Source organism: Cucurbita maxima, unplaced genomic scaffold, assembly GCF_002738345.1.
Source record: "Cucurbita maxima cultivar Rimu unplaced genomic scaffold, Cmax_1.0 Cma_Scf00023, whole genome shotgun sequence".
NCBI classification, from domain to species: domain Eukaryota; kingdom Viridiplantae; phylum Streptophyta; class Magnoliopsida; order Cucurbitales; family Cucurbitaceae; genus Cucurbita; species Cucurbita maxima.
The window spans coordinates 3,757,705-3,771,257 of record NW_019272039.1 but is presented as its reverse complement, the minus strand read 5'-3'; the positions used below and the strand labels follow the sequence as shown (position 1 = coordinate 3,771,257).

General features: G+C 35.1%; 2 protein-coding genes across 2 annotated transcripts; one reads left to right on the top strand and one right to left on the bottom strand.

Annotated features, from left to right (window-relative positions):
* Positions 1–71: 71 nt before the first annotated feature.
* Positions 72–8,987, top strand: LOC111496861 (tRNA uridine 5-carboxymethylaminomethyl modification enzyme MnmG). The gene is made up of 13 exons (XM_023147390.1): positions 72–392; positions 589–740; positions 1,752–1,843; positions 2,622–2,735; positions 4,056–4,386; positions 4,752–4,931; positions 6,024–6,104; positions 6,591–6,809; positions 7,065–7,207; positions 7,369–7,535; positions 7,643–7,860; positions 7,967–8,059; positions 8,353–8,987. The coding sequence occupies exons 1-13, from the start codon at positions 197–199 to the stop codon at positions 8,557–8,559; spliced, it is 2,193 nt and encodes a 730-aa protein (XP_023003158.1). The 5' UTR covers positions 72–196; the 3' UTR covers positions 8,560–8,987.
* Positions 8,988–9,139: 152 nt separating this feature from the next.
* Positions 9,140–11,855, bottom strand: LOC111496862. The gene is made up of 2 exons (XM_023147391.1): positions 11,639–11,855; positions 9,140–10,989 (listed from the first exon to the last, which is right to left on the bottom strand). Exon 2 carries the CDS (start codon positions 10,986–10,988, stop codon positions 9,600–9,602), a length of 1,389 nt encoding a protein of 462 aa, XP_023003159.1. The 5' UTR covers position 10,989; positions 11,639–11,855; the 3' UTR covers positions 9,140–9,599.
* Positions 11,856–13,553: the final 1,698 nt, after the last annotated feature.

Below are 13,553 nucleotides of genomic sequence, written 5' to 3'. Positions count from 1 at the left end.
TTAAGTCGTATTTCAATAATCAACCATAGTTTAGTTACTAATCGTTTCTAATATTTTACAGTTTTCTACTGAAGGAAGCGAGGGCGTAGATGAACCACAAAATCTTCCTACGGCCAGTTGCTTCTCCTTAGCCCAAAACCCAATGAAACTGCTTGTATGCACGTCCTGCTAGAACCATCAACATTTGCAGTAACTCATGGCGGCTTCAGGGTTGCTTACGTTTCATCTCCCTTGCCTCGCCCGCCATTTTCCGTTCCTTCATCCATTCAATCCGTCCGTTTCTTTACACAGCCTTGTGTTTCGCCGGAAACTACCGCCTCACCGCCCCGTCCTCTTCCGCCGCAATTGCACATATAGGAGGTCGTTTGTTACTGCTAGTTCAAGTTCTCAAGGTTCGGTGCATTTTTCGTAGTCGTTTTTGTGGGTTTATGGCATAATTGGGATGAGAGTCATTGCTAATTTATAACTACTTCATGTTATATTGTCGAGTAATCAAGTGGGGTTGTTTAGCTCTCAGTAATTCGAATGATATTTCTGTTGCATTCTGATATATATTTATATATATTTTTGCCATTTGATGTTATGTAGACTGGAGAAATGGCGTTGGCGCCGTCGATGAAAGGTATGATGTTATAGTTGTGGGAGGAGGACATGCAGGTTGTGAAGCTGCTCTTGCATCTGCTCGTTTAGGGGCTAAAACTCTTCTTTTGACACTCAATATCGATCGAATTTCTTGGCAGGTTGGGATTCAAGCTATTATATTGATCATTTCAGTCTTAATGCGAGGTCTATTAGATTGATTTGACAAGATGACTTCTATATGCACGAACATTGAGCTAGTTGGTTATAAGTGAGTGTAATTGATGTTGGATTTGAACTAATGACTCCGGCCGTATGAAAGCAATACTCTCACCACTGAGTTAAGTAGGTCATTTATCATCACAAAGAAATGGGTCATATTACATTGATAGATTATAAATCTAATCTTATTGATAAGCAATACCAATCAAACAAATCAACAAAATGGATTAGAGAATATTCATCTTTACAAGAAATAATCTACATGATAAGATATGTATCACAAGCATTAGGGCTATAGCTCAGTTGGTAGAGCACCTCATTTACACGCGCGCCAATGGCTTGAATCTTTAGTATTCTCTTATTTATTACCTCTACTATTTAGGCAGAATATCGTCACCCATTCTTACTAAGAAATTGAAAGAAACGGAGGAAGGGGAAAGCGAGGAAGAAACAGATGTAGAAATAGAAACCACTTCCGAAACGAAGGGGACTAAACAAGAACAAGAGGGATCCACTAAAGAAGATACTTCTCCTTCCCTTTTCTTGGAAGAAAAGGAGGATCCGGACAAAATTGATGAAACGGAAGATATATATAGGGAGCAACCAAAGAATTTGGGGACATTAGCTAGTGGGTACCTACTCGATGAAATTACTTCCACTCAAACTGGAGGAGTAGATAGGTTGTGGTTGTATCTTTTCATTTTATCAATGGAATTGTTTTGTTACAAATGAGAGAATATTACATCCTATTGCTAGGTTTAGGTCCAAGAAAACTCTTTTTATTTTACTGGTTTTATAAGAAACAAGATTACATTAAAAGGATATGGAGTTACAAAAAAGATCTCCAATTGGTCAAGAAATTTGTTAGGTATAATTACAATAATATTTAGATTTCAAAGACCAAAAAGACGTTGCCGGAAAACTTTTTTAACCTTAAAGTTTGATTTCAGCCTTGCAATCCAGCAGTTGGTGGGCCTGCAAAATCTCAACTTGTGCATGAAGTTGATGCACTCGGTGGTGAAATTGGTAAGGTCGCTGACAGGTAATGTTATGGTAGCCTCCTACATTTCCAATTTCCTTGCATGCTGTTCTTCACATATTCTCAAAAAGAGCGCTATCATTCATTCTCATAATTTAGAATAGAATGGCTACTTATATAATGAGTTGGTTCTTGGCATCTGCACATACTTACCTTCATCCTGTATGCGCAAGATCATCATTTTTAAAGCATGCCCCCCCCTCCACCCAAAACATTTTTTCTTCAATGAATAACCAAACTTTCATTGAGAGTGAAAGAATATAGGGGCATGCAAAAATAAAGCACACAAAAGAGGGAGCGAACTAAAAAATAAGTCTTTAGTCAAGTAAAGAAAGACCTAAAAGGTTACATAAAAGCTTTGCCATCAAATTCCACCAAGAAACATGGTGGATAGGGGACCAAATGTCATTAGGAGATCACTCCACCTAAAACATTAAATTTTTGGTCTTTTTTGTATGATCTTCCACCGAAAATCTCTATTGGAGTAGTTGAATTGTTATTGCATAAACGGTGTTAGAGAATTCCCAGCCGTCTGTATTCAAGCACATTTTGTAGTTCGATTCCATACCACCCGTGGTATTAGTATATTCTTAGTTTTGTGAAATTCCTCATCTCTTTCTCTCTCGCAAGCTCACTAACACACATTAGAACCATGCTTCATATCTCGCATGCCATTGTATTTATTGTTTATTATTCCTTCCCCGTTCCTTCTTCTCTTGAAATTGATCTTATTCATAGCACATATTATTGGTATAATACTCATTTTAATCTTTGTCCTCAGATGCTATCTACAAAAGCGTGTACTCAATATCTCTAGAGGTCCTGCTGTACGGGCATTGCGTGCTCAAACGGATAAAAGGGAGTATGCACTTCAAATGAAAAGTATTGTGGAAAGGCAAGTTTCTTGAGTTTTTTTTCATCTCTTAATATATTATTCTCTCTTGCAACAATATTATCTTTAAGGTGATTGTCATAAATTCAGCCTCCTTTGGTTGGTTATGATCTATAATCTTTGCTAGGGATTGAATAATGATGGTTTTCTCTGATTTTAATGAATATTTGACATGATTCCGTTGTGAAATGCACTTTTTGTTGATCTGGGTTCTTTTATTTATCGACTCTAGGTATGATTTTAAAGAATATGCCCCATATTTATGGTGTGAACACTGGGCTTTCTAATTTAGCTTGCTGCTTTCCAATCAGCATCTTATGTTAAATTTGAACAAGCCAGACATTGTTTATTAAACATGATCTGTATATCACCTCCGCAGAAGACTTTTTTTATAAAATGATATGGCATTTAACAGATTTGTCAAATACTGTAGGATCGTGGAAGATCACATGTATCTGAGAATTTATTTTCTGGAAAAAATAATCTCGCACTCTGAGAGAGTTTTCTTTCTTTCAGCATACAGGGACAGATTTTCTCTGTAAATGTTTAGGTTCTAAGATTAAAATGAGTATTACAAAAGATCTTCAGCATTCTGGAAAAAAAATTATCTCCACCGCTTGGTTGTAGATCATGGTGTTATAAGATTTTCAAAGAGCTTTAAAGAAAAATAAGGTAAAGGGGATGGTAAGCACATGGATTCAAGTTGACTGGATTATCAATTTTATCAAGTTATGTAATGAATATGAACTGGTATAAGTCTCTCTTTTCTTTGGATTGGAAACTGAATCATTTCATTGATCGGATGAAATTACAAAAAAAGAAATATTCTATCAATAGATTACAAAAACTTATCCCATCGAACGAAGGAGTCATTCTTATTCACCTCTTTGTTAATTTGAAAAGTAATAGGAACCAGTCTGTTCCTCTACTTGTAACGTTTCTTTTCTACTTTTTGGAAGTTACAAGTAGCCAACGAAGTTATTTACAAATTTGGGTATAGCCGAAGTAGAACTGTGAAGCAAAGGTCAAGGTTGAAGTTAAAGTATTTATGTCATATTGCTGAGTTACTAACACAAAAAATCATTTATTACTTAAGAAAGTAAAATGTTATCCCAAGCTTTTGCTATTTCTATCTGTGCCTGTGCCTTTTCCTCTCTTTTTCGGCTTTTCTCATATGACCACATCTTTTTGTTTCTTTTTTTTCCTTCGGACTTTTTTCCTTTTCTTTTTCTGTTTATTATATTATCCAAAATAGTAAATTCTGTTTGGTTATGACTATTCTGCAAATGTCACTTACTAACTGTTGTAATTTTTTCCTTGCAGCACTCAGAATCTTTCTATTAGAGAGGCAATGGTGACGGATATTTTATTAGGAAAGAATGACAATGTGGAAGGTGTTTGCACCTTTTTTGGAATGAACTTCTACGCACCTGCAGTTATTCTCACTACAGGAACGTTCATGAGTGGTAAAATATGGGTTGGTAGAACTTCCATGCCTGCAGGAAGAGCTGGTGAATCAGCTTCACATGGACTCACTGAAAACTTACAACGTCTTGGATTTGAAAGTGATCGGTTGAAAACAGGAACCCCAGCCCGGGTGGATTGTCGAACTGTTGACTTTTCTATACTGGAACCTCAACATGGTGATGACGAGGTTGTTGCATTTGGTATCATACGTAGGTTCAATAGATTTGAAGTATCTCTTGCATCTTCATAACATGCTTCCCGTTTTTCTTTTGTGGATCAAGTTGTCAACCTGTTCGGCTGCATTGTGTATCAGAGCATCACCATGCCGACATGTTTTATTGATCAATTGCTGAATGTACTAGATAGGCCGACCTTGTAATTGTTTGGATGTGTACCTGGTGTTAGAAGGCTCGTTGGATTTACGTTTAAAATATAACTAGTTTCTACCAAATTCAAGCCTGAAATGAGACTATTTGCTTTCATTTTTTTATTTTTGCTATGCTTTTGCAGCTCTTAATGGTTATCTTCTAAGCTTGAGGTGGTTATAAACAGGTCAATTGGTTTAGTTTCGATCCTGATTGTCACATTGAGAGAGAGCAAATGTGCTGCTATCTGACTCGCACTACAAAAAGTACACATGAACTTATCAAGGAGAATCTGCATGAAACTCCCACTTACGGAGGCTGGGTGGAAGCAAAAGGGCCTAGATACTGCCCTTCAATTGAAGATAAGGTACAGATTCAAACTTTTTAACACCAAGACTTTATGGTTAAATCTTAATCTTCAGTTAAGTTCAGTTGAGTTTGAAGAAACGTTTTTTCAGAAGATTGTAGAATGTGAAAGGTCCTTTTTCTCTCCTTCCAACTATCTGTATATTAGTGTTCTGCTTGCTAGCAAATTTATCTCGAGTAAGAGGAAAACTTAATTCGCATACATGTTTTCCTTTTTTTTTTTGGTTAATTTTTCGTTCTTATATACTTTCTTTTCCATTTCTTGTAAAATATCCGTATGTTGTGCTATTACTAAGGCATTCCTATCGTTAGCACCCATAAGCTTTCAGAGTGAAGAGACAATAGATTTTATTTTCCCCCCTGATTTTTTGGCATCTGGACTGTCGACTTAGAATCATTAATCACTCAACCAACTTCCCAGCAATCATGAAAGTTGAAAAGTCAATTTAGTCAACTCTATGTTACATTCAAGACTGTCAGATTTTGGATCCTACTTTTAATAGTTAGTATAAGGAAATTATTGACTTCCTGTGGTAGGTCGCTGATTGAACTTGCAAACTGATGAAATGTTGCAATGTTCCAAAAGGTCAATAAGAAAAGGGTAGTTCATTGAATGAGCAAGAGCAACGATTGGGATTGTGGAATAATTAATAAAGGATCTCTTTATAGATAATAAAAAGAGTAAGAGCAACGATCTTACTTGAACAAGATTCGTTCTATAGGTTGTACAACTGTATTCATCTGTTCTAAAAAACAAAAGAAAAAGAGTAGATCATTTTTACAGGAAAGTACTTGGATTACATTATACACAACAATTATAAATGGTATTTAGAACATAATGCATGATCTGATCTATATAAAATGTTTAGTTTGTGTGAGACCCTATTCTGCAGAGCCATTCTCCACGTTGAACTTAAGGTCTGATATGGAAATAAACTTGATTGTTGGGGTAAAATGTGTTTTTTAGACATGCAATTTTATTTTAATATTTCTATAGTTTTTTTGGTTCATCACTTAATCTATAGCTTCTAATAAATTTATTTGTTTCTTATGATCTAAAATATATCTAATTTGTCCGTCTTTCCTCTTATAGATTGTGAGGTTTCAAGACAAAGAGTCGCATCAGATTTTTCTTGAGCCAGAGGGCCGGAATGTGCCTGAGCTTTATGTACAGGTGCTCTAGAACATCAACTTGGATTTTTCTTTTTCGTCTTTTTTAATAACAGGATGAAATGAATGTCTCATCCGGAGGAGGAAATGAATAAAGATGAGAAGCAAACCTTAAATAAAAAAAAAAATCGTTTTATAACACGGAAACCCATCCAATTGTTTGTTCATGCATGTTTTCAGAAGTCGAGCTTCCTAAAATAGTTCCATGTCCGGAAACCATGAAACTGAATCTTCCTACTTTTGTTAATAACCTTCATGCTTCCAAACTTAACTTTTCTATCCCTTCTTGGGGATCTTTTAAGGTTAAAGATAGTGGCTTTGGGTTTTTTTCTATTGTTCAGTAAAAGTTGCTTTTCTCTGGGAAAAAGGAAATATACTTATAATGTCGAATCAGGATCCACTGGGACAGAAATAAAGCATTGGGTCGAACTCTTATGTCGCCCCATATTGCTTTGTTTTGTTCTGTTCTTTGATCTAGCATACTGTGCAGGGATTTTCGACTGGTTTGCCAGAACGACTACAGTTGCCACTTTTGAGAACTTTACCAGGCCTTGAGAACTGTTCAATGCTTCGACCTGCATATGCTGTAGAGTATGATTTCTTGCCTGCTCATCAATGTAGCAGATCTCTTATGACAAAGAAAGTTGATGGACTTTTCTTCTCTGGTCAAATAAATGGAACCACAGGCTACGAAGAAGCAGCTGCACAAGTATGCGTCTTAGTGCCCCCTAGTTGATTTATTGCAAAGTTTTATTCATCTGAAGCTATTCATTACAAAGAATATAATGTTGTCTTTTATATCCGTTGAAGGATAATGACCTTACTTGAATTTGGTCTGTTCTATATGTTGTACAACTGTGTCTTTGAATTCGATCCGAATTATGTTGTTGGTCCAGTATGATTGTATGATGTAGTAATGTAGTCTAATACATATCTTTTAACCGTGGTTTATTGAACTGTGCAGGGAATTATATCTGGTATCAATGCTGCCAGATTTTCAGATGGCAAGTCCCTCATTGTTCTTGAGAGGGAAAGTAGTTATATCGGGACCTTAATCGATGACCTAGTCACAAAAGACCTTCGTGAGCCTTATCGTATGTTGACAAGGTAGCTGTTCAATATATTATTCTACCCGTGTACATTATGTTGTCTTGTATATTCTTTATAAACCTACAAAGTACAAATAAGAATTCAGAATGTTATACTTACACTATAGTTAATTATGTGTGTTGTTTAGTAATCAGAAAAAAATAATTACCTGTTTCTAGCCGCTCAGAACATCGCTTACTTCTCCGATCCGACAATGCGGATAGCCGTCTCACACCTCTTGGCCGTGAAATTGGGTTAATAGATGATAGGCGCTGGAAACTATACCAAGAGAAGCAAGCTAGAATATCTGATGAGAAGAAGAGACTGAAAACTGTCAGGGTATCAGGTTTGTTGATTGTTATTTCTTTCATTTGTAATTTCATCCTTTCACTATAAAATAGGTCCAAAACATGATGTTCTGAGATTGGTAGACTTTTCATATTTTCATTATAGGAGGAGAGCTGGCTGCTGATATTTCCCGCCAGTCCGGTCAACCTGTGAAGGACTATTCGACATTGGAGAGTCTTCTTAAAAAACCGCACATAGGATATAATGTTTTCGATAAGCATGGTTTTGGGAATAAGCTCTTAACCAAATCTGAAAAGGATTGTGTAGAGATTGATATCAAATATGAGGGTTTCATTTTACGGCAGCAAACACAACTCCAGCAGGTTCTCACATCTTCTGCCCTTCTTTCAAACTGTGTTGTAGATTCTTTTTTTGAATCGCTATCCCTTTCGGGTATGAACCTTTTCCGCTTCATTGTCATGCTTATAGATGGTTCATCAACAACATAGAGTACTTCCTGAAGACTTGGATTACTATGCCATGACAACATTGTCCCTCGAGGCCCGTGAGAAACTATCTAAGGTTCGTCGTTCGTCTTTAACAATGTTCATAGTGATGTCTTTGGGGTGGATGTCTGTATTGGATGTTTCTGTTTCCATTTCTCTCTTCAATAGCATGAAGTACACATTCAATTGGGTATTAATTGGAACAAACATGTCAAGAAGAAGCCTGGAAGTAGTTTGGAGAGGGTAGAGTTTCATGCCAGGCCATGGATATACATTTGGAACTTTTTCTTAGCCATCTCATATGATATAATTGTATGGGGATTCTGCAACATGAACCTGTTCAAATACAAATAGATTTTACACTTTCAGGTGAGGCCACAAACTATCGGTCAAGCAAGTAGAGTTGGCGGGGTAAGTCCTGCTGATATCACTGCTCTTCTTATCATCCTTGAATCCAATAGAAGGAAAGCTCAGGAAATGAGGAGGCATCAGATGCTCGGTTCTATCATCAGAGAATCTACCGATACAGAAGAACGCCCATCTGGAGCGAATTTAACTGAGGCAATCAGTTCTTGACGTGCCATTGTTGGTCTATTGCTAGAGAATTCGTTGGTTCGATGTTGAATTGCAGTCGTGAGTTCTATGCTGTTTGGCTTTCTAAAGATGCGTTTCCTTAACCAGCCAAATGAGAAGCCATTGCTGGAGGTTGTGAATCATTCTGGGGCGACGAGCCATAGCATACTTTTTTGGCTGCTGGGACTTTCAGGGAAACTGATATACACACGCAGTTCGGAAAAAAATATCGATCAGTACCACAGTATGCAACCAAAGGGTATTTGGGGCCAGTTCCTTCTTCGAGAATTGTTCGTACAAATGCATTTTCAATGCCTTTGAGAGATCAAATTTGATTTATATGTTCTGCAGTTTGTAATGCTCTTTTAAGTTGTTACCATATTGAAAGAACTCAAAGTTTTCATTAAGATTTAGCTAGTAGTTTGTCTACACTCAGTTTCGACTCTCTCAATTTCGAGTTCAAGTTTTCGAACTGAATTTTAACCTTCAAACACAGTATTACCCATGTTCGAAGTTGCTTGTTTAATGAACTGTTAGGTACCAGTTTCTATCTTGGCAATCAAGTTAGTCCCAACACTCGAAATGTTTACATTTTCCATACATAGCCTAGTAAATACTCTTTGAATCCTCAATTACACATTGTACTTCAAAAAACTACAATAAAATCTCATATCAAATGTTGAAATTTCTCGTAGTATAAGTAGGAAAGCCGTGGAAATCCATCACAGGTACTACACTAACACAACGATCACACTGCTGCAGTCGAGTCTCCACCAACGAAGCCAAACTCCATTGACATTGTCGACGAACTTCGAGCTTCAAAGGTGCTGGTTGCATAGGTTGTCTTCATTAAGTAAGCTATACAAATGATTAGGATACCATTCTCTGAAAAACACAAACTTTAAATTGAAAAAGTGGATGATCATTTGAATATATGATGTTTCATTTATTGAACATCCCCGCAAAAAAAGGGTCAAGATCTACCTACTCCTTCATTAACCCACTGTTTTTCTTTCAACATAACTCCCAGTCCTCTAAACACTTCACTGTAGAACAATGAGACTCCTACAAGTTTTTCTATTGTGACCACGACCACCACAAGTCCCACACAATCGAAGCGACGGCTCTTTGTCAGTCGATACAAGTTTTTCCTTTCTGGGTCTCCCACGAGACCGTTTCTCTCGATCATACGATATCTTTAGACAACGAAGAGCGATCTCTCGTGCCCTCCAAGCTTTATCATAAGATATGGTAACTCCAAGTTGTTTCTCTACATCTTTGATTATGTCATTTGGTCTATAATCAGATGCACCTTCCTCAAACTTGGACTTGATCAGCTGACCAACAACCCAACTACTGGCTTGATGATGGTTGCGATGAAACTTATCGGTTGAGCAAGTATGGACGTTGTGAAATTTTCTTATCAGGAAGCAATCAGAATCGTTCATCTTCGATGCACGAACTCGCCATTTGCAGCCTTTATCTACACATATAACAAACAATAAGTCTCTTGTCGAACGCCTTACTTTGAACTCGAAATTTTCTCTTATAGCCATCAGACTTAATTTGCTCTGTACATCCTTCTTGCTTGGATAAGATTGCCCCACTGCTATGGTATCATTAGACGCCCACTGCTCAATAGTCAAATTCTTCGGCACATTAACATTCAGCTGCTCGGAATATATACATGGTTGAATGCTCGAGTTCAATGGATCAGGAGTTTCATATACTTGGATGCTTTTTCTGCCATTTCGAACGGTAAGACTATCGAAAGACATATTACTCGAGGTATGGGGATGAATCTCATCGCTACATCCATAAGTATCGTTCTGCATGTGCACGTTTTCTACCTCGTTATCACGTTCTCTATTATCATTACAGTCCTCGTGTTGATGTTGAACAACATTTTGCATCTCATCGTCACAATTCAAGTCTTCCTGAGGGCCACAACTTATAGCAGTCGTGTTCTGTTCTTCAGTTTCAGTAAGAGCAAGAAAGGGAGGAAACTGAGAATCTTGTGCAGTAGGCACAAAACCAGAGGTTTGATTACTTACACTTCCCGAGTCGAACGGAGCTGGATAATGCACCTCCTTCCCTTGATTTAACGATTCTCTACGTTTGATAGTGATACACAAGGGTGTTCTCCTGCCATGGTCGTCTACAAGATTCTCACCGATGAAAAAATCGACATCTTCATTGTCTAATATCTCCGTTGGTGGAGTCGGAACATGAGCTTTATACAAACATTTCATAGTAGCCACAAATTCAGCTCGGTCAACTTTGACAATATCATACACTCTGTCCAGAAGATCAGTATATGCAATCTTTTCATCGACGACGATTCCTTTTAATTTGTCGCCACTAAATTCAAAACCATTCTCACTAAATATCCAATCGCCATTGTACATAACCAGAATTCGCACCGGAGACATCCTGAAAGTATGCATTAAAGACAAAACTTTTCATTAAACTCCACAAGGAACAAACCAATATGATCTAGACAAATTCTAATACTCATTTTGTCCTGAGACATACTAATTGTTAATTATACTTCAGTTTTTTTGATACTCATGGCCAAACACTTTAAGAAGATTAATGTGTAATCCATTGTTAACGCCTCAAAGAAGCAAATATTCTTAGGGTTCTAAGCAAAGAGCTTCTAGGATAAACCAGGCTACATTAACAAGGCTAAGCCCCAGATATTAAAATTCAGACACAGTTCCACAAATGAATTAGCAGCAGCATGATTTTTCGACTTGCAATGACTACACTCGATCAAACAGAATAAACATTTGAAGGATCAAACCCTTGATTACAAAATGCCTCATAACAATTAAACGATGGAAACTGAAGACGTTCAACACAAAAACTAGTTGGAATACACACAAACCTAGATGCATAAAGACTGAAACAGGGGAATTTCTTGGAGATTGACAAAAACCTAGATAAAATCGAAGCAAATAGGCTTAAATCTTAGACCAAAAATTCAAAAAGTTCTATATCGATTTTAGGGGTTTCAGAATCAAATGGACTTTGCGAACCGCGAGAATTGAAGTAGGTTTGAGAGGAACCGAAAACTTACAGAACGAGAGAGAAATCAAGAGCTCTTGTATGGAGGAGGAGGAAAAGGAGGAGGCGGCGGCGGAGGAAGAAGCCCACCGGGGCAGCGTGACGGTGGAGCTGATTTTCGCGCTACGGCGGAGGTAATTTTTAGCGTGGCAATCAGATGGGTTTTTTTTTGGTCCCAAAGCGAACGCTTTTTTTGTTCCACGTACATTTTCTTTTTCTCAAAATAGGGTAATATAAAAGTTACTAATATATATATATATATTTTTAAATACTCCAACCTTAAATAATTCTTATTTGTATTTTACTTTCACCATTTTTTTTTTCAAAAATATCTTCTAAAAATTAAAAAAAAAATTCAAAAATATTTTTAAAACAGGTTCCAATTTCATCTATATCTTTTTTAAAAAATTAAAACTTAAAAAATATCTCTTAATTTTTTTTTTATAAATTCAAAAATACTTTTACCGTTAGAAATGGTTAATATCACATTTCAAAAATAAAAGTAAAATTAGTATCAAGTTTAAAAAGTAAAGAACAGAATGTTGTTCCGTATAAATACAGTTTCGGCTACATTTTTCTAAAATATCTTTTTATAAAACTTGAGTGTGTTAATGTTTTTTTTTTAACATTAATTAATATATTTTTAAACATAGTATTATTAACGGTAAAAATATTTTTAAACTTTAAAAAATTAAAATAATTTATAGACAGAGAGTAAGAATATTTTTATAAATTTAACACAAAGAAAACAACAAAAAAATTTGGTGTTTTTTGAAAAACAATAATGAGTGGCTATCCATTCTATTAATTGCTCTATTTCATTTATCAGCTAATATAATAAAAATAGATAAAATTAAATACAAATCTCGAAATTGATTCATGCCGGTGGGATATCGCCGCCGCAACTGCCACTGACAAACAGGAAAACGACCCGTCTCTACGGGTGGCGCTCCGTCGCCATGGTTTAAAGAAGAGAAATTTTAAATTTTATAAAAATAATTAAATTTGGAAATAACATATTATATATATATATATATATTTATAATATTGTTTTTCTTTCCGAAAAATGAAAAAGACAAGACAAAATAGTCTCAAATTATTTATAGGTTTTTCTTGACGTGTTAGACTTTGGAGGATGCCGTTGGGTCGTAATATTTCCATAAGAAAGGCATTTATTTTTTTTTCTTTTTTTTTTCTTATTTCTTGGCTTTAATTTCTTCATTTATTATTAATTATAACGTAAGCATGACGCTTTATTCAATTATCTCTCATTTTGAGATTAAAAAAATAGAGAAAAAATAAACATTTAAAAAAAATTAAGATAAAAATTAAATTACTTTCATAGAAATATTATTTTGGTTTCTGTAATTTAAATTTTATATTATTGACCTAAATAAATTATTAGTTGTGATAATTTCTCTTAAAACAAAATAAAAATAAACAAAATTGTCTGAAAATAAGTTATTATTGAAAACATATAACAAAAAGTATTAAAATATTAAACTAATATTTATGATTTGGCATGAGATATTTATAAAATTTTATCAAATTATAAGGTTAAAATTTTAAATTTTAAGATTAGATAACTAAATTCTAATTCGGACCAACTTTGTAATGAATTTTATATATATATAATGCAATAAGAAAAACACACGCACGAGTATACATCGAATATTTAAGTATAGAAGAAAAAAATAATATTTTTGAAAATAATAATAATAAATTAACAATTAGAGGTTAGATAGTTGAAAGGTTGAGGTGTCAATCCTTTTGATTTAAAAAATTTAATATCGAAAATTAATATTTATTGAATAAACTGTACGTTGATTGGGAATTTAATAAAAAAATAAGACGTCTTCTTTTTTTTTTTTTTTTTTTTTTTTTTTTTTTTTTTTTTTTTTTTTTTTTTTTTTTTTTTTTTTTTTTTT

Excerpts from the sequence above, each read along its gene's own strand:
- LOC111496862 (XM_023147391.1), bottom strand. The coding sequence starts at position 10,988 with ATGTCTCCGGTGCGAATTCTGGTTATGTACAATGGCGATTGGATATTT.
- LOC111496861 (XM_023147390.1), top strand. The coding sequence starts at position 197 with ATGGCGGCTTCAGGGTTGCTTACGTTTCATCTCCCTTGCCTCGCCCGC. Across the intron at positions 6,105-6,590 it reads TGCCTGAGCTTTATGTACAG|GGATTTTCGACTGGTTTGCC; the intron begins GTGCTCTAGAAC and ends CATACTGTGCAG. Across the intron at positions 7,208-7,368 it reads CCTTATCGTATGTTGACAAG|CCGCTCAGAACATCGCTTAC; the intron begins GTAGCTGTTCAA and ends ACCTGTTTCTAG.